The sequence below is a fragment of the Acipenser ruthenus genome, chromosome 50 (assembly GCF_902713425.1).
Source record: "Acipenser ruthenus chromosome 50, fAciRut3.2 maternal haplotype, whole genome shotgun sequence".
Lineage (NCBI taxonomy): Eukaryota > Metazoa > Chordata > Actinopteri > Acipenseriformes > Acipenseridae > Acipenser > Acipenser ruthenus.
In genome coordinates, this window is record NC_081238.1 from 5,450,508 (window position 1) to 5,471,039 (window position 20,532).

The window sequence follows — 20,532 nt, forward strand, 5'->3', positions numbered from 1 at the left end:
CAGTCTGGGAGTCTCCAAAAAAAAACGCAGACAAGGAGGTGGAAATAGTGCTGGGTTAAAGTAGAAAACAGAGAGAGATAGACAGGATGGGCAGCAAACAACATACGTGGAGCAGCGCTGGCCATGCCCTAATAATTGACGAGGCAAGTGCTGCATTGTGTGGTTGGCTGGAAATGCTAAATAAGGATGAACCGGGATCAGCTTCCACCCGGAAGAGATCGGCGGACGCTTCCCGGGCAGGACGCCACGGAGGGAAGGTAAGACTAAAGAAAAGGATGTAGGATAAGAAAAAAGCAGCGCAAAGTGGGAGAGAGTCCTCTATAGCATCCCCCGAATTACACATAAAGGCTAACATTAAAAATCAATAAAAGGGATTCCACCACATTTCTTTAACACTCGTTGTGTATCAGCTGCCACACAAAGCCAAGCACAGTGTGGTATACTGTAGTAATGATGCTCCAGTCAGTCTGCCTGGACTGCACCTGAACCTGATCTTAAAAACACAAAGCCTCTAGAAGGTCACTGGTAAAAGTTAGAAAAAATTGCGCTATATAATACAACTAAGCTAAATCTGGGAGCACCAACTCTATAGAGGTTAATAACAATTGCAACAGCTCCTTGAGAATGTATGAGAGGTCAAAGTGAGTAACAGGAAGTCATTTTATTCAGGTTTCCCCACATGCTGGTCATACTAAAGCTTCCACTGGAACAATAACAAAGCCAGCTTACAGCTGCACCACTCACTGCTGCCAAGAGGGGGCAGCAAAGTGAAGGGTTCAAGACCTACAAGCAGAGAAGACAGCTCCACAGTTCTCACTTGGTGTAGGTGCACACAATAGCCTGAGTGTATGGAGTCTGGTAGAAGCCACTCTGGGTGGCTGGCACGTCAGTACATTCATGTAACTGGTGATGTTAGAAGTAACCTAGGCACAGCAGTGGATAAATGCAAAAACCCATTTGTTCTCCCCATTAAAGCCAACGTTGTGTTTCCTATGGAGTGGGAGCTGCAAGCCAGAGAAGTACAAACAGGTATGCAAAAGTGGACTCTCCCAGGAGCATTATGGGTACAGCTGCAGTGGTCCATATATTTGTAGAATTATCCTTCGTATAAAGAAATGCAGTTTCTGGGTGACCATTTGCAATATCCTGACAGTGCGCCCTTTACAATGAGAGGCTTGCTTTAGATGCCACTTACCATGCGCATAAACCTGCAGTCAAGCAGCCCGGATTGGAACTGCACAGTGTTATAGCTGCAGCTCGGATTGGAACTGCACAGTGTTATAGCTGCAGCCCTGATTGGAACTGCACAGTGTTATAGCTGCAGCCTGGAATGGAACTGCACAGTGTTATAGCTGCAGCCCGGATTGGAACTGCACAGTGTTATAGCTGCAGCCCGGATTGGAACTGCACAGTGTTATAGCTGCAGCTTGCATTGGAACTGCACAGTGTTATAGCTGCAGCCCGGATTGGAACTGCACAGTGTTGTAGCTGCAGCCCGGATTGGAACTGCACAGTGTTATAGCTGCAGCCCGGATTGGAACTGCACAGTGTTATAGCTGAAGCCTGGATTGGAACTGCACAGTGTTATAGCTGCAGCTTGGATTGGAACTGCACAGTGTTATAGCTGCAGCCCGGATTGGAACTGCACAGTGTTATAGCTGCAGCTCGGATTGGAACTGCACAGTGTTATAGCTGCACCTCGGATTGGAACTGCACAGTGTTATAGCTGCAGCCCGGATTGGAACTGCACAGTTTCATAGCTGCAGCTCGGATTGGAACTGCACAGTGTTATAGCTGCAGCTCGCATTGGAACTGCACAGTGTTATAGCTGCTGGTGGACGGAGAGCAGCTTCCCAATAGAAAGCCTTTGGGGTCCAGGGGAAGAGCCTGCCCAATGTTCAGCAACACTCTCACACTGACAGAGTCCACACCACAGACTACAGTCCCAGCTACAGGGGAGAGAGTGAAACATTTCACACCCCTTCACAAGGAACACAATTCAGTCAGTGTGAGGCTGGCTCTAGTGGAAATTAACAGGACTATTCATATATAGAGAGATATTAATGTCAGACCTCATATTAACATTGATATACCCTCCTTCTGCACATGGATTCAGGATATTCAGATATCATCTTATACTGCGCTGGTACCTGTGCAGCACATCACATGGTGCAACTGCAGCTAGATGATTGGAGAGAGTCTGAACTGCAGCACAGGCAGATATTGAAAGATCATTGGAGAGAGTCTGAACTGCAGCACAGGCAACAGTTGCAAACGAGGTAGCAGCAACAACTTCAGCTATTGCACTATTTAAATACTTACACATCCCAAATGAAAGAAAGAAATCAAATTGAATGATTTAAACCCACCAATGTTGAGATCAAATAAACCCCATAGTTTTTATTACAGGTTTTGAGGCTAGAAATGAATGGTATTTAGGGGGTTTTACAGACACAGGTAAAGACCCCCCCCCCCCCATTTAAACTGTAGTTCTCACTTTCATTTCAAAGCAGAAGCGACTCCTTTATTAATGTAAATACAGTCACGCAGAATGATTGTAATAAAGTGCCCAGCATTAAATACTTTGTTTCATTATACAGTAGCTTTAAGATTAGAGGCTTGTTAACAGGTCGCAATCTCGTTTGTACGTTCTGCTTGTAAGGCTTGGCCAATTTAGTTGTTCAACAGAGAAGAAAAAACAAATTAAGTCCGTTTTACTATAAACACGTTGTGATTGAGATGCAATGAAGTTTTAATAAATGCAGGAGTCAACATTGCCAAGAAGTGATGAAGACATTGATCAGCATCTGTATATCTAGAACACAGACAGCGTCCAACTAACCACACAACTGAATCCACAGAGGGACTACAGCACAGAACCAGCAACACACTGCGAGTCACCATTATAAATCATACTATACAAATACGATATGCAATACAGGAACATAGACGGAGCACTCTAATGTATTAAACAGATGTACACTATAAAGACTGTGTTTCAATGCAGTACATATGCAACCCATTAATATACCTTCCTCTGGTACCGCAAGAGGCACCCAGCAAAACGCCAGTACAACACCGTTCCAGAAAGAAGCCATGACGTAAACAGGATGATACGCGCTGAGCCCCGTCCAGAGGCTTTTATTAGCAATTCAAACTACTGAACTGACCAGGCGAGGTGACCGCTAACACCAGCGAGAGCGCCGCACTGCCTCACTCCCAGCGAGTGCGCTGCACTGCCGCACTCCACACGCGCATTCCTGAGAAACGAACGCGCTCTATGTTTACAATGTATTCCGAAAAATAAGTCAAGTTTTCAACTGTGTGCGTGTCCATCACAGTAAAGCTCTCAATACTGTCGTTGTATATTTATAAATACTAAAAGAAACGAAGTCAATTCAATGACAGACATGTCCTATATTGAGAACTGCTAGTTCGTTTCAGTATTTCTAAATGTGTACGTGATCGTATAACAGTTCTGGCAACAAATATCTGGATCCGCTGAACATGTAATGTAGTGACAGCCACAGGTACTCGTAGGAGCATTTACATTCATCATTGTTTATTAATGCGATTAATGTAACAATACATTATGAATAATTCAAGATTTTTAAAAAAACCTGCGCATTTAAAAACACAACAATTGATGCACATTATTGAGCGCGCTGAGCTCTACAGTACACGTGAAATTTAGAAGCGTCAACGCGCAGGACAGTCACAGGTGTTAGTGGTCATTTCTTGTTAATGAATTAGTGTGAATATCTCTATAAAAGCTCTTGGGCGGCGGTGGAATTGTATCGTCCTGTTTTCATGATGGAGTTATTTCTGAGCAGTGTTTTGTTGGCCCTTTGCTGTATTCCCTTTGCAGCACCACAGGACGGTATAGTATCAATAACTTATTGTGGGGTTAGGGGGGACCCGGTCTCTGTGTACTAGATAACAAATGAATTGGCCAGCATGTGTTTAAGTGATCATAATGGCTTCTGCGTTTATGTAATTGTTTTTTTAGATGTGGTATTTTTGCTGCATAGTTTCTTTTCCACTCCCAGTACAATGTTGCCGGTCAGTTCATTGCGCAGTGTATAAACTGCTGGTGACGGTGGAGTTTGCTATTTATATAAAAACACTCTAAACCACGAGGCGATTAGTCACGAGTTGTATTAAACTGCACAAGTAGACCTACTATGAGTAAGTATGTATCCATACACAAGATCTAATGCATCGCTTATTTACAAGTAGCTCTAAAGTTTGTACACCTTGTATCTAGTTTTGTTCTAAAAGGACAGGTTGGGTTTCTACCTGTGTTTGTAACACTCATTTACAATAAAATGATTTAGTTTTGAGTTGGATGTTCTTAATAAAGACTCTGGGCTCTTTTTTGATTGCTCTATATTGTGGATAGTTAAAACCGTTTGATTTCTTGCTTTCGTTTGGGATGTATAAGTATTTAAATAGTGCAATAGCTGAAGTTGTTGTTGCTACCTGGCTTTCAAGTGCTGGCCGTGCTGCAGTTCAGACTCTCTCCAATGATCTAGCTGCAGTTGCACCATGTGATGTGCTGCACAGGTACCAGCGCAGTATATGATGACATTTGAACATCCTTAATGTGCAAAGGGAGTATATCAATGTAAATTTGAGGTCTGACATTAATACCATATATATATATATATATATAATATAATGAATAGTCTTAATTGCCAGCCTCGCACTGACTGAACTGTGTTCCTTGTGAAGGGGTGTGAAATGTTTCATGAGAGTGTTGCTGAACATTGGGCAGGCTCTTCCCCTGGACCCCAAAGGCTTTCTATTGGGAAGCTGCTCTCCGTCCACTGGCAGCTACAACACTGTGCAGTTCCAATCTGGGCTGCTTGACTGCAGGTTTATGCGCATGGTAAGTGGCCGCTCATTCTTTCTCTAGTATTTCCAGTTCAGGCTCCCATTCATTTCTTTTCCACATGAAGATGGTTTCTCCTTTCATCCCTCTGGCTTCCCAGCTTTACGTTCTGTAACGGGCTCACTGTCGGGATATTGGAACTGTTCACCCAGAAACTACGTTTATTTACACTTGGGGTAATACTTCAAATATATGGACCACTGCAGCTGTACCCATAATGCTCCTGGCAATGACCACTTTGCCTGCCTGTATGCAGCTTCCACTCCATAGGAAACACTGTTGGCTTTTAATGGGGAGAACAAATGGGATTTTGCTTTTAAACTGCTGTGGTCTTTTATCCATTTCTTTGCCCAGGTTACTTCCAGCATCATCAGTTACATGAATGTGCTGACGTACCAGCCCACCCAGAGTGGCTTCTACCAGACTCCATTCACTCAGGCTATTGTGTGCACCTACACCAAGTGAGTACTGCGGAGCTGTCTTCTCTACTTGTAGGTCTTGAACCCTTCCCTTTGCTGCCTCCTCTTGGTAGCAGTGACTGGTGCAGCTGCAAGCTGACTTGGTTTTTGTTCCAGTGGGAACTGTAGCATGACCAGCATGTGGAGAAACCTGATTTAAAATGACCTCCTAATGAGTGGCTTTTACTCCCTTTGACCTCTCATGCATTCAAGGAACTGTTGCAATTGCTATTCACCTCTATAGAGTTGGTGCTCCCAATAGGTTTAGTTCAGTTTCATAAAGGCATTCCTCTGCTGATTTACAAACTGTTTTGATGTGTTGCTGCTCTAACCAAAGCTCTCTACCTGTGTCTTCTGCAGACTTGCTGGCTGGACTCCTCCAGTGTATAACCCTGCACTTGGGGATGCTTCTGGGTTTGGGAAGCTGGCGTTTACAATGGGGATTATGAATGGTGAGTTTGCTGTCCTGCAATGTACCCTTGGTCTATTAGTTTAGAAAGGCATCCAGTGCAACACTAACCTGGCAGGGACAGCAGCCTGTGCTGCTCATTGGGTCATTTCCTCCAGTCCAGTAGAACATGTTAAGCTAATTCCTCTGGTGCTGGTCAATGCTGCTCTGTCCTGGCTAGTGAGGAGTTGGGTGGATTACTGTTCTCATGCTCCCCTCCTTTGTCTCAGAGGAATTCTCAGCCCCCCGCACCTCCAGTCTGTTCTTCCTGGGGTCCCCCATCAACATCGCAGCCGCAGTGAAGCAGCAATTTCACATGCCGCTAATGGTCTACGTGGAAGAGTGTGTCGCTGCCAGCACTCCACAGCTGAGCCCTTCAAGCCAGACCTACCCCCTCATCGCCAACCACGGGTAGATATTCACTGGAAGCTGTATAGGAAATGTACAGTTTAAATCTGAATGTTTAGCACTTGGGAGCACAGCAGTCCTGCTTTGCAAACTGTGCCACCTTTTTACAAGGGGCGCTCAGAAAAAGGGGTGCAGTATGCTTGTGCACTTGTCCTTGTAATACTACCTTGGCCTCAGACCCTAGTGGTCCCCAGTCCTGGTAAGTGCCTGCTCCTGCTCAGTGCTCTCGTTTCTCCCTGCAGATGCTTTGTAGATGGCCAGGCTGCTAGCTCCAGGTTTCTGCCCAGAGTCCAGACCTCAGAGATCCATTTTGTTGTCCAGGCCTTCAAGTTTACACAACTGAACACAGATGTGAGTATCTGATGGGTTAATATGGATTGTATTGGAGGGCACAGGGCAGCTAGTTACCATGATTTTATGCCTGGGGTGTTTTTCTTGGTGAGTATCTGATGCTGTGCTTGTAGTGTGTGTAATGCTTTTGTAAGTACACTTCCAAGGTCCTAGAGCAATGTTCATGATCTGAATGCACCTGAAGCAAATGCTCAGTGTGAGTTGCTTTTTATTTTAAAATACATTATTTTTCCTAGGTCTATATCCATTGCCAGCTGCTGGCCTGGGACCCTGCCCAGCTCAGTAACCCCACCAAGAAAGCTTGTTCATTCAACCAGAGATCTAGGAGGTAAGGACTGGACACTGCTGAGTCTGCTCTCTGTTCAGGGCTGTGAGGTCCAGTTAACCAACACTGCAGGGACCCAGGACTAGTGTCTTTCATTTGATCTGCACAACATCAGTTCTGTGCCTCCTTGCAGTTATGTGGAGAATTTAATTGAAATGCACTTTCACTGTCACCAGGAACTGGGATAACGAGGCGTGTGTGCAAGTCCCTGGGGAGCCACTTGTGCTAAAGAGTCCTAAACAATTCTAAATCTATATTGTGGCACTTTCTGTGCATGTATAGTTCACCCCTGCATTTCTACATGTTCATATAGTGGGTGTGTCATTGGACATTCATTCTGCTGCTCTATCCAGTAGAAGTCTATTGCACTGTTCTTGGTTTCAATGTCCTGTTTTATTGCAGCTGGGAGCTCCTGGATAACCCTGGTCAGAGCTCTGTGTGCAGCTGCTGTACCTCCAACTGCAATAAGAGGAAGAGGAGGGACACGGGTAAATGCTGCTATTTCCATATGCTGTAAATCCACAGGTAGCTGCAGGGTTTAATTGGGTTATAATGCAATGGTGACTGACTTTAGTTGTATGGCAGCCAACAAATGATGCTCAAATAGGGGTGCAGCGCCTCCGGTATCCGTTACCAAAGACCTGCCCCCCCCCCCCCTTCCAGCCAGATAGGCTGCTTGTTCTTGCTGGTACTCTGCTCAATGGCGTGTTGGCCACAAAGCTTGGGTTGTTTCATCTACCCTGTCTGCCCCCTGCTGTAGTGACTGGTACTGCATGAGGCATTGCTGTAAAGCAGCAGGTCCTGTTTCTAACCAGGCTCCCCTTTTCTCCTGAGCAGCTGAAGAGGGACTGAGACACACTGCAGTGCTGGGACCCCTGAGGATCCTTCCTGAAGAGCTGTCTGCTGGAAGCCAGGAATTCTACCAGAGGAGCCCTGCTCTATCACTGGAGGGTAAGTTGCGCCTGCAGTCTACAATCCTGTGTACACGTGGCTTGCATGTATAAACATGGCCCTGACTTCATCTTTACAGTACACTTTCTGCTGAAGGATTGAAGATGTGTGTTACTAGTTCTGCCAAAACCTTCAAATGTTTCTATTATTGGAACACAGGGACTTTGCCCACCCCTACCAACAGGGTCCCAAGTGTGCCTCCCTGCAGGTCCTGAAGCAACAGACTCCTATTGAAGCTGCTCCTGGGCACTGTAAAGACCATGCCTGCACTGGGAACCCTTCCTGTTCCTAATCCCTTCTGCTCTCCTCTTCCAGAACCAAAGCAGGCTCTGGCCTGGCTGCCTGTCCTGGCTGCTCCCTTGCTCCTGATGGTTGTCCTGGGAGCCCTGTCTCTGGACTACTACATGTGCGTGTGGCATCATCCCAGACTCTGCTCCAAGTCCAGCAGTGAGCTTCTCATTCCTGCACCCCACTGAGTAAATGCACACAGCAGTCGGCACAGTTTCCATCAGCTCGCCAGCACAGCAATACTGATTTCCTCTTTTGTATGCTGATAAATAAAATGTCTGCATGAAAAATCTCCTCTGGTCTGTCTGATTTCTGCCATGGAGTAACTTTCTTAGAAATGTGTGTGGATGTTTTAAGGGAATTTAACCTCTTTCTGCTGGATAAATGATCATACTGCAGAACTGAGTAACAGGATTGGTACATGGCTTCTGTAGCAACCCTTTCAAAAACAAGTAGAGTACAGTGCCTTGCATAAGTAGTCACCCCCCTTGGACTTTTCCACATTTTGTAGTGTTACAACCTGGAATTTAAAACTTGATTTAATTGGGATTTTTACCATTTGATTTACATAACACTTAACTTTGAAAGTGCAAAATATTTTTTTTTATTGACACAAGTGACAAGACATTTGTTGGTTGCATAAGTATTCACCCCCTGAGTCAATACTTGGTAGCAATTACAGCTGTGAGTCATTTTGGGTAAGTCTTAACAGCTTTGCACATCTGGATCCTGCAATTTCTGCCCATTCTTGGCAAAAATGCTCAAGTTCTGTCATGTTGGTGAACAGCAATTTTCAAGTCTTGCTGCAGATTCTCAATCGGATTGAGGTCTGGGATTTGAGTGGGACATTCTGAGACAGTCAGGTTCTTGTTTTTTAAACCATTCCAGTGTAGCTTTGGCTGTGTGTTTAGGGTCATTGTCCTACTGGAAGGTGAACCTGTGCCCCAGTTCCAGGTCTCTTGCAGACTGAAACAGGTTTTTCTCTAGAATTTCTCTGTATTTGGCTCCATCCATCTTGCTCTCAATCCTGACCAGTTTCCCAGTCCCTGCCAATGAAAAGCATCCCCATAACATGATGCTACCACCACCATGCTTCACCATGGGGATGGTTTTCTCAGGGTGATGAGCAGTGTTGGCTTTGCGCCACACATAGCGTTTTGCGCTAAGGCTAAAAAGTTCAATTTTGGTCTCCTCAGACTAGAGAACCTTTTTCCACATGTTTGCTGTGTGTCTGTGATAGAGAGAAAGGATCAATGCTGTATATCTCCCTCCCAACTAGAAAGGGTGCTGTGTAAAGGTGAAGGTATGCTGCCTCCTAGATTTGCCACCTCGGTGGTAGGTGGAAAACGGAAGGTGACCATATTAGGAGGGGCGCGTAGCTGCAACTACTCCGGACGATTCCATTGCAGTCAGCTGCGGGGCAGCCCTCTATTGGAGAAACCATGGCGACGCGATGACTGCAGGGAGGAGTTTGCTGGGTATAAATGGGAAGCAGCTACGTCAGTACCTGGGCTTTTGCGCTGAGAGAAATGAGCCACCAGCCGGAGCTGTTCTCGTTTTGTTTTGTGTTACGTGCTGTCTGAGTTTGTCTTTACAGTGGAGGAGTAGAAGCGAGGGGCTGCAGCCACTGAGCCAGCACAATCCCCGGAGCACTTCCCGCACGGCACCAACCACTCACCACAATCCCTGGAATAACAGAGCACAGTTTTCGTGCATGGAGGATTGTGGATTAGGAGTGTTTTTCTTTTGTTATTTTTGTTATTTTGTTTCTTATACTTTATTAATAAATCACGGACATTTTGGGAGAATCTGGTTTGGATGTTGTATTTATTGCACCTCGTCACTCGCATCCTGTCACAGTCTCCAAAATGTTTGCTGTGTCTCCCACATGCCTTTTGACAAGATCCAAACGGGATTTGATATGGGTTTTTTTCAGCAATGGCTTTCTTCTCGCTACACTTCCATAAAGCCCAGCTTTGTGGAGCATCCGGGTTATAGTTGTCCCATGGACGGTTTCTCCCATCTCAGCTGTGGATCTCTCCAGCTCCTTCAGAGTTACCATTGGCCTCTTGGTTGTTTCTCTGACTAATGCCCTCCTTACCTGGTCACTGAGTTGTGGTGGACGGCTTTCTTTAGGCAGAGTCATGGTTGTGCCATATTCTTTCCATTTTTTAATAATGCATTTAACGGTGCTCCGGGGGATGTTTAAAGTTTGGGATATTTTTTTATAACCCAACCCTGATTGGTGCTTCTCCAGAACTTTATCCCGGACTTGTTTTGATAGCTCCTTGGTCTTCATGATGCTGTTTGTTTAGATATGCTCTCTAACAAACTCTGGGGCCTTCCAGAAACAGGTGTATTTAATCTGAGATCATGTGACACTTGAATTGCACACAGGTGGACTCCATTCAACTAATTATGTGACTTCTGAAGGCAATTGGTTGCACCAGAGCTTATTTAGGGGTGTCACAGCAAAGGGGGTGAATACTTATGCAATCAAGACTTTTCAGTTTTTTATTTGTAAATAATGTTGATATTACGGACTATTTTGCGTAGATCAGTGACAAAAAATCCTAATTAAATCAATTTTAATTCCAGGTTGTAACACTACAAAATGTGGAAAAGTCCAAGGGGGGTGAATACTATGCAAGGCACTGTAGTTCTATATTTCTCACAATTAAACTAAAGTAGTTTTGGAAGATCATTAAACCTAGGTTTATAAAACTGTGGTTTCTTGACAAATTTTGGCTCCAGGTTTTTATTTTATTATTATTATTATTTATTTCTTAGCAGACGCCCTTATCCATGGCGACTTACAATCGTAAGCAAATACATTTCAAGTGTTACAATACAAGTAATACAATAAGAGCAAGAAATACAATAACTTTTGTTCAAGCAAAGTACAAGTGTGACAAACCACAATTCAATAATACAGCAGATAATAGTGATAGTTACATCAGGATGTGATTAAATAGTGATAGTTACATCAGGATGTATTTTTGGATAATATTTAGTTTCTGGTTGCCAGAATGTAAAGGTCCTTCTAACTAAATGTTTGTTTCCTGCCCAGATGATTTTGAACCTAAAACTTGATTTAAATCACCATGCTTAACTTGTGTTTTTGTGAAACTATAGTTTCAGAAAATAAACTTTAGTTACCTACAGATTAGGAAATTCCGTTTAGCATAACCAAGTCTAATCTTCAATTTCTATTTAATTACAGCTTGAGTTTGGAGTTATAATTTCATGTCTACAAATTATATATTTTCCCCATAATAAAGCATGGCTCTATTTATTTTGTAGCCTGAACTATTTTAACATAACTACTTTTGCAAACAGACAACAAATGGGGGGGGGATTGTGTGAAATTTTCCCATCTTGAAAAGCATTCAATTGGATTTAGCTGTCCAGCACAGTAGAGCAGTCACACTGGCCAGCAAATCAGTGTTGATGCATTGGGCAAGTGTTGGGTGACCACGTTTGTAAGGAAATGTGATCGTCCATAGTAATACATTGTTATGTATGGTACATTCAATGGAGAGATATTGAACACAGAGTTTAGGTGGGGTATTTTGGAATGCAGTCTGACTAGATTGAAGCAGATATGACCATTTATGGGCATTTGTGGAAAGGGTCTCCGATCTGCTCTGTTTTGGTTGCTAGCATGGGGGGATGGGAGAATCTCAAAGAATCTACAGATGCAAAGGAATGTGGGAGAGGCTTGGCGACTGGCCACGTACACAGGTTTAAGTGGGGAGGGTCTCAAATGATGCCATTATAGGGGAGTGTTCCATGTTATTAAAAAGAGATTGCAGCCATTATCTGGGGCACAGATTCCATCCGCTGTGACCCAGAGTATTTGTCTCTGCTTTCTTCAAATAGTTCTATTCTTGTATTACACCAATAAACATATTTTTGGCTTCACTGATATCGTTTTTCAGGTTTCATCAATTTTTCCCTACATGTTGGTAATGTGTTAGCAGCCCCTGTTCACTTGATCTGGTGAAACAATGGATTGCGCAGGTAAGAACTGGGATTGTACGGATTGTATTCCATGGATTATTGCATCACCATCATTCCATATGATGTCATAGCCTGTTTGTTCAAACTGCAAATATACGGTAAGTTGACAGATTGTAGCTTCCAGTCATTTTCCATAGTGTTGGTTCAAATTGGACCGGAGTGGACATGGATTCTTTAAACAACTCCAGTCTTCTGTCTACACCTCTGCTGGGTTCAAACAGCTGGAGTGTCAGCAGAGTGTTTGCTGTAGAGGAGCTGGGATTCAAACCCCATTTCAGCACTATTACCTCAGGAAGCACCTTGATTCTCTTTCTTCAGTGCTAGCAGCAGGGCTCATTTGTGCCGGATTCAACCGCATCACAGATCCCATACCTTTCTGTCTGACAGGCGAGAATTATACAGTTTGCAAATGATGAGCTGTATCAATTAATCTTTTTACAAGAAAAAAAAACTCTATATACATAACAAAAAATAAATAAAACTTTTTCTGTTTCATGACAAGAATATTTTAGGATGTGACTTTACTCACATTTTTACAACCCAGATGGTGAAACCCTTAAAAAACAAGCGCAGTCGACACAGATTTTTTTTTTTAACAAACTTCAGTAGGTTGAGCTTTATCAAATGTAATCAATATTAGAACATTATCTTGTTTAAATAATCCTAGGGAAATGGCACAACTGGGCTTACAGGGGATTTGATACACATTGAAAAAAAAGACTCCACTTCCATAATAATAATAATAATAATAATAATAATAAACATTTATATAGGGCAATTCATGTACAATACAATTCAAAGCGCTTTACATACAGAAAAAAATACAATAATACAAATGTATTGTATTAAACAGATGTACACTATAAAGACTCTGTTTCAATGCAGTACATACACAACGAGACCAGTTACTATACCTTCCACCAAGAGGCACCCAGTAAAACATCAGTACAACACTGCTCCAGAAAGAAGCCATGATGTAAACAGGATGATACTCGTCGAGCCCCGTCCAGAGGCTTTTGTTAGCAATTCACTGGTTGCCTACGAGGGCTTGAGAGGAGGCGCAATTGGGAGTGAGATACTGAGAGTGAGACAAGTTGAGAGGATTTCTCCGGTTGCTTACGAGGCTTGAGAGGGGGCAAGATTTGAGAGTTTAAGAGTGAGACCAGTTTGAGAGGGATGGCAAGATTGAGGGATGGAGTTTGGGAATGGTGCATAGTAACATTGAGGTTAGATACTGATAGCAGGACGAGATAGGGTAGACGAAGAGTTTTCCCTTCTCGTCGGGTAAGGCAGTCTCCTCTGGCTGCTGGGTGACGTAGCGAGGGAGACACGAGAAGAGCAAAGGATTAGATATAAACACTTTCCGCCGGGTCAGGCAGCATCCTCCGGCTGCTGGGTGACGTAAAAGTGAGAGAAAAGGAGAAAAGTTTAGACACATAAAATACAACAAATCTGACTCTCGCTCCCGACGGGTCAGGCAGCATCCTCTGGCTGCTGGGCGTTTAGTGGAGCAAGAGACAGGAAGGGGACGAACAGGACAAAAGGACAGATCCTTTGCAACTCAGTGCAGCATCCTCAGTCATCTAAGCTGGCATCTGGGTGGTGTGGAGAGCTTTGGAAAAGTGTCTCGGGTCCGTTTAGGAGAGACGAAAACAGAGAACCCCGCCCCCCCTCGGTCGGGGCGCGCTAGGCAGGTGGAGATTCGGCCTACTGCATGAGGGGGCTGAGATGGTCCTGGACCTGAAATGGAAGAGAGGAGATGTGACAGCAAGGTTGAGGCCTGGAAGGATTAGCGCATAAGCAGCAGAAGAATAGGATGTGACCGGGGGTTCGCCGGCGAGGAACAGCCAGGCGGCAGTGGTTGAGACGAGAGGCCTACCTGGACAGCCGGGGGAGTGAGACTTACTCCCCCCCCCAAAAGAGGACCCCCGGTTCCCCGCAAGAACCGCACCATGGGATAGAAAAGAGATCGCAGAGCCGCACACATAGACAAAAGCTAGAAGAAAATAGATAAAAGACAATAGATGTTAGTAAACAACCTATGCCAATAAGCCGTCCGCACTGTGGAGAGGAACCCCCCCCCATGCTGGGAGGAAACCTCTGGTGGGCCTGGAGGAAAGGGTGCCCCCCCCCGGGCAAGCTAAAGAGTGCTTAGTGAGCTGTGGCGATGTCTGCAGAGGATAATCTAATATTAAGTTCAACAGCTGAAGAGGTCCAGCGCCCCATAGACTTAATCAAGTGTTGATTGATTCTTGCCCTGGCTGCGGAGGTAGCTGCTCCAATCTGGAATTAATGGGGAGAGCAATAGTTCGAAGAAACACCGATCCATGACAAGAGGGTGGATAGACGGGATGAGAACCAGTGTCTCGTAACTATACATCTGGAGCTGTCGATGAAGAGGGGATCTGATGGAAGACATGGAATCCTGCAGGCAAGGTATCTGGACAGAGCAGAACTAGGACACAGAAGAGAGTTAATTTTAGAAAATTGAACAAACTGACCTTGGCTTAATTGGTCCATTTTTGAAGCTCTGATGTGGAGGATAAAGTGGTTTCCGGGGATTTGAGAGAGATCGGAGCGCTTGAGGCCTAGAGCTGGGAAGCTGGAAGTTGATGGAGTTGAGAATTCTGCACAGCGGAGAAATCCAAAGAAGGCCGTCAGGCACAGGGTTTCCATGACGATGTCTTTGAATGGGTTGAAGCATCCTTGCTGGAGAGCGGTGATGAGACGAAGGAGAAGGTCTGTAGAGATTGGTTGTCTTGATGGAGAGGAGGGGGTCAGGCTTTTCTGTAAGTAAAAAGAATGTAATATCTTGTAACATTTGTAAGTCTCCCTGGATAATGGCGTCTGCTAAGAAATAAATAATAATAATAATAATAATAATAATAATAATAATAATAATTATTATTATTATTATTATTATTATTATTATTATTATTATTATTATTATTATTATTATTATTATTATGCCTCTGAGCTTTAGGCAAATCTCTGGAACGGTCGAGAGAGGAGGAGAGGAGATAGATTGAAGGCGATATTGATACCGAATGCCCGCTAGGTAGCGTCTAATAGAGGAGGGGGGTAGACGTAGAGACAGCCTGAGATGAGTGATGAAGGTGAAGAGGTGCTGTAGGTTGTAAGAGGTATGAGAGATCCGATTTTGCTCACAAAAGTGAGTAAATGAAGACCAGGCAGTCGAGTAGGAGGAACAGGTAGATAGGGCGAGAGCATTCTCCATGAATCCACGTGCTGATTGAAGGAGGCCAGAGAGAGAGTTATTCAGTTGATTATTGTCTTGCTGAAGCGTGGTACGAGTCGAGGGTTGGGGTCTGATCCTGGGACCAGGTTGCGGAACTTCTGGATCTGCAGGCGAGAGAGATCATCGGCAGTGTTATTAAGAGACCCTGGGAAATGGCGCCCTTGAATGATGACATTATTGGATACGGATTGTGTTGAGTTCATTATACAAGTGGGAAAGGCCGTTCCAGTTGTTTAAGAGTAAAGTTCACATCTCGATATCCTTACTAGCTTCATCTGGGATGAAGTTTGAGGCGTCCAGGGAGTTAGAGGTAGTAGACAAGGCAAGAAGAAGAGAGATGAAAGTGCGCCCTAAAGAGATGATGCGAATGGCGAAATTGAAATGGCCGAGGAGCGAAAGAAGGTTGCGCTTTGATATTGATTTTGAAACTTGGAATGAGGAGATCAGTTGGCGGATGTGATCGAGCTTTGAGGGAGGAAGGCTTGCTTCGAACTTGATGGTATCGAGAGTAATGCCTAAGAAATCGAGGCAGGTGGTGGGGCCAATGGTCTTTTCTGGAGAGAGAGGCACCCCGAGGGTGGTGAAGAGAAATCTGAGGTGGTTGATGTTCTGGGCAGGAGGATGAGACAGAGGAGATACGAGCAGGAAGTCGTCGAGAGATGGAGAAGAAATGGAACTTGATATGAGTTTAGCAATATCCAGCAGAGGGTTTCAGATAGAGAACCAAGATTTATGGACTGCTACGACAGCCGAAAGTTAACTAGGTTGCGAAAAAATAGGAACCTTGCCAGTAAATGCTGAACAGCTGATGGAGTGATGGGTTGATTGGGATGTCTTTTAATGCGTCGGTAATGTCGGCTTTTGTAAGCCAAGCTCCTTGGCCTGCCGATTTGATACATTTAATGGCATCGCAGAGTGAAATGTAATGAAGCGAGAATAGGTCCGCTGGGATGAGTTTGTTGATGCTGCTAGTGGGGATGCCTCGAGGAGCTGAAAGATCAATTATAGGAAGTTTTTTCCCTGAAATCTTTTGATTAGCAATGCCAATCGGGTTAATCCTGAAGACTGGAAAAGGAGGAGATGCGAAGGGGCTAGACATGAAACCTTTCTCCACCTCCGCCTTAATTAGAGATGAAACGGCTTGAGGGTCCGAAGTAGCAGAACGAAGATTGCTGCAGGTGATAGAAGAAGTGAGACATGATAATCCAGTAGAAAAACCGTGTTCGAGACCGTTGAGGAGATACTTGAACAATAACAGTCGGGATGAAGACTGAGGGCATGTGCCAGCACTGGAATGTTGACAGGAGATGACACGGATAGAGTTGAATGTCATTTTTTCGGTTGAGAGGGCAGATAGACTTGGCGTGAGCATCTCCACAGAAGGAGCAGGTATGCAGAAAATGCCAATTGATGTTATTACAAAAGGATTCATTGAAGTTATTACATATTTGTCGGTTACCAGAAAATTGAATGGACCGTCCAAGCTTGTCTGTAGAGGTGGATGGATCAGGAGGGGCTGAAGCATGAATAGGTCGAAGGGAGGAGGAAGGAGCGAGATTAGCTGTAGAAGGAAACCGCTGAGAAAAGCGTGCAGTGTTGGAGGAGCTAACTGCAGCCGCTTTTGGGCAAAGATGGGTGGAGTGGCTTGTGGAAGCGCATACAATGCAAGCATACGCTCTAAGGCCCCCAAATATCCTGTGGAACAGGTCGATGTCCAGTTTTGCCCAGTTACCGATTTTGTTGGTGTTTCCCAGTATTACTGTTGCTTTTGCGGAAAAGCTTTTATGGTAATCGTAGAACATGATACCCCCATAGCGGACAGACAGTTCAATGATATAGTCCATGTAGTGGTCTAATTCTTCCCTTCTATGTGGGAAAAACATTGCATAAAACATCCCGGTAAGCAGAAAAGGCGAGTGCAAACTCCCCCATAGTATGATTCTTGTGGATCGAAATGGTGATACGTCTGGAATCGATGGTATAGAGCAGGTCTGCTGGAGTGGCTGAGGTTAGAGTAAACGTAAGGTTCGGGTCAATTACTTCAATGACAGAAGATGTAGAAGCTGTTGTAATAAGAGGAAGAGTCTTGTCAGGACGAGTTTCAAGAGCTGTGAGGCATGTATTGAGGGATTCGACTGAATTTGAGACAGGCTGTAAGAGGGCTTTCATGTCATGAAGAAGGGAGGTTTTGAAAGCGTCGAGGTCGGCTGAAGTTGCTGGCTGAGACTGTCTGGGTTGAGAGCACGGGGCGTTGCCTGGAGAGACAGTATGAGCCTGCCTTGGCCGAGGAGGAGGGCCGAGGGTGGAGGCAGGAGATCCGGGTGGGATGCTGGGATGGGTGCGGCGTTTAGCAGAGGGAGACCTGGAGATGATGTCCTGGCGGGGCTGCCTACTGGTGGAGCGATGAGAGGAAGCAGGCGAATCGAATGCTGATACGTGAGGCTACCTGATCGGGAGGAGTGGGCTTGTAGCCTGATTGACAGGTAGATCAATGGCGAGCAGCTGAGGAGGGATAGGCACTTCAGTAGCTGAATGTTGTCGAGGGAGGGTGTCACATTTATTTTTTGAAGCAGGAAAGACAGGAGTTGGAGTTTGTGTTGCAGTATATTTTAAATAATTCTTCTCTATCCGCTCCAGTGGGTATTGGAGTCCCATTTTTAAAAAGGGTTTTAAGAAGCTTCAGCTGCATCCAGCTGCTGTAGGACAGCGTCTTAGGGGGTAGCAGAGTTGAAAGCTTCGGTCTTACTGATGAAAAGCTTGGTTCTGGCAACGGTGGAGGTTGGTGTCTGTGCTGAGAAGAGCGAGCCGAGTGCTGGGGCTGACCTGGTGAAAGCTCGTCACTGTCACCTGAGAAGAAGCCGGAAGCAGTTTCCATCTTGCTGGATCCTTCTGGCAGTGTGCCAGTTATTAAGCTCGAAACAAACAACAAAAGATTTTTTTTTTACATACAAACTATAACGAAAAAACGAGGAGAAAATAAAGATCCCTTTTTTTACATACAAACTATAACGAAAAAACGAGAAGAGACAATAAAGATCCCCTTTTTTTTGCTTTGGAACGGTAAGCGGGTTACCAGGTAAGCACACAGTCTTGGAGTCTCCAAAAAAAAAACACAGACAAGGAGGTGGACATAGTGCTGGGTTAAAGTAGAAAAGAGAGAGAGATAGACAGGATGGGCAGCCAACAACATACTTGGAGCAGCGCTGGCCATGCCCTAATAATTGACGAGGCAAGTGCTGCATTGTGTGGTTGGCTGGAAATGCTAAATAAGGATGAACCGGGATCAGCTTCCACCCGGAAGAGATCGGCGGACGCTTCCCGGGCAGGACGCCACGGAGGGAAGGTAAGACTAAAGAAAAGGATGTAGGATAAGAAAAAAGCAGCGCAAAGCGGGAGAGAGTCCTCTACAGCATCCCCCGAATTACACATAAAGGATAACTGTGGCAAAGTGGTAAGTGGTAGCAGGTGTATAGCAGGTGCAGTGCGGATACAGTAATTCCAAGAACACACAGACAACAAAGTACGGGTGAAAATGATTGATTTAATGGTGTATAATCCAATGGTCTGATGACCCACTGGTAAATAATAAAGAGCTGGCAATACACAACAATGTGTATTGCACAGTAATGAAACAAAGGGTTGCAGTCCCGCAAATGAAAAAACACGGTACAAAACACACACAATTAGACACACACGATCACTGTTCCAAAGTGAGTGCTCTCAGTGCTTGTGGTGAAGTACAATATAATACATGCTATTAGTGAAACAAGTGCTGATAACAATGTTTATTCGTGACGGTAGTGCAGTGGTGATCCGGTTTCGTGCTGGCCCTCGGCGACAGCTCCGGATTTGTGTTTAGCCATCTAGTGATAACAAACACAGACAATTACTAAACAGACAAACAAACAAAACACTCACAAACTCTTTTCTTTAATTATTTTGGGCAATCTCCCGGTCCTTCCAGTTTCCTTGTAGCAAAACCCAAGCGAAGGAAAAGATTTACAATTCTCCAGCCCCTTTTATGCGATTATGCATGACCCCTTGGTAAACGATTGCAGCTGACTCTATTGCCTGCAGCTGCTACCTCGTTTACCTTCCAGGTCAATACATTCTCGCACTGGAGTCTCGTCTCTTTCCAGGCTGATTGACTTCCCGACCCAGGGAATGAACTGTCAGGACAACCCGTCCAAAGCCTTTCCCTTTCGCTACTTTGTATCCTCACAGGTCGAGAGGGAGATTTACAACCCGAACTCATTATATTTCCTTCACAATAACATAAAAAATGAATAAAGGGGATTCCACCACATTTCTTTAATACTAGTTCATTATTTTGTGTATCAGCTGCCACACAAAGCCGAGCACAGTGTGGTATACTGTACTAATGATGCTCCAGTCAGTCTGCCTGGACTGCACCTGAAACATCTTAAAAACACAAAGCCTCTAGGAGGTCACTGGTAAAAGTTAGTAAAGAATTGCGCTATATAATACAACTAAGCTAAATCTGGGAGCACCAACTCTATAGAGGTGAATAGCAATTGCAACAGCTCCTTGAGAATGTATAAGAGGTCAAAGTGAGTAAAAGGAGGTAATTTTATTCAGGTTTCCCCACATGCTGGTCATACTACAGCTTCCACTGGAACAAAAGCAAAGCCAGCTTTCAGCTGCACCAGTCACTGCTGCCAAGAGGGTGCAGCAAAGTGAAGGGTTCAAGACCTACAAGCAGAGAAGACAGCTCCACAGTTCTCACTTGGTGTAGGTGCACACAATAGCCTGAGTGAATGGAGTCTGGTAGAAGCCACTCTGGGTGAGCTGGCACGTCAGTACATTCATGTAACTGGTGATGTTGGAAGTAACCTAGGCACAGTACTGGATAAATGCAAAAACCCATTTGTTCTCCCCATTAAAGCCAACGTTGTGTTTCCTATGGAGTGGGAGCTGCAATCCAGAGAAGTACAAACAGGTACGCAAAAGTGGACTCTCTCAGGAGCATTATGGGTACAGCTGCAGTGGTCCATATATTTGTAGTATTAATCTAAAGAAATGCAGTTTCTGGGTGACCATTTACAATATCCTGACAGTGCGCCCTTTACAATGAGAGGCTTGCTTTAGATGCCACTTACCATGCGC

General features: G+C 44.7%; 1 protein-coding gene across 1 annotated transcript; it reads left to right on the forward strand.

Annotated features, from left to right (window-relative positions):
* The first annotated feature begins 186 nt into the window (after positions 1 to 186).
* Positions 187 to 8,413, forward strand: LOC117404710 (zona pellucida sperm-binding protein 3-like). Its single transcript, XM_059015365.1, has 10 exons — positions 187 to 257; positions 4,735 to 4,891; positions 5,249 to 5,355; positions 5,713 to 5,804; positions 6,031 to 6,211; positions 6,451 to 6,559; positions 6,796 to 6,887; positions 7,287 to 7,372; positions 7,722 to 7,835; positions 8,151 to 8,413. Exons 1-10 carry the CDS (start codon positions 187 to 189, stop codon positions 8,309 to 8,311), a joined length of 1,170 nt encoding a protein of 389 aa, XP_058871348.1. The 3' UTR covers positions 8,312 to 8,413.
* Positions 8,414 to 20,532: the final 12,119 nt, after the last annotated feature.

What these genes read in the sequence shown, in the direction of transcription:
- LOC117404710 (XM_059015365.1), top strand. Translation starts at nt 187, where the DNA reads ATGAACCGGGATCAGCTTCCACCCGGAAGAGATCGGCGGACGCTTCCC. An exon ending in ATTGTGTGCACCTACACCAA is followed by an intron (nt 5,356 to 5,712) that starts GTGAGTACTGCG and finishes TGTCTTCTGCAG; the next exon opens with ACTTGCTGGCTGGACTCCTC. An exon ending in TACAATGGGGATTATGAATG is followed by an intron (nt 5,805 to 6,030) that starts GTGAGTTTGCTG and finishes CCTTTGTCTCAG; the next exon opens with AGGAATTCTCAGCCCCCCGC.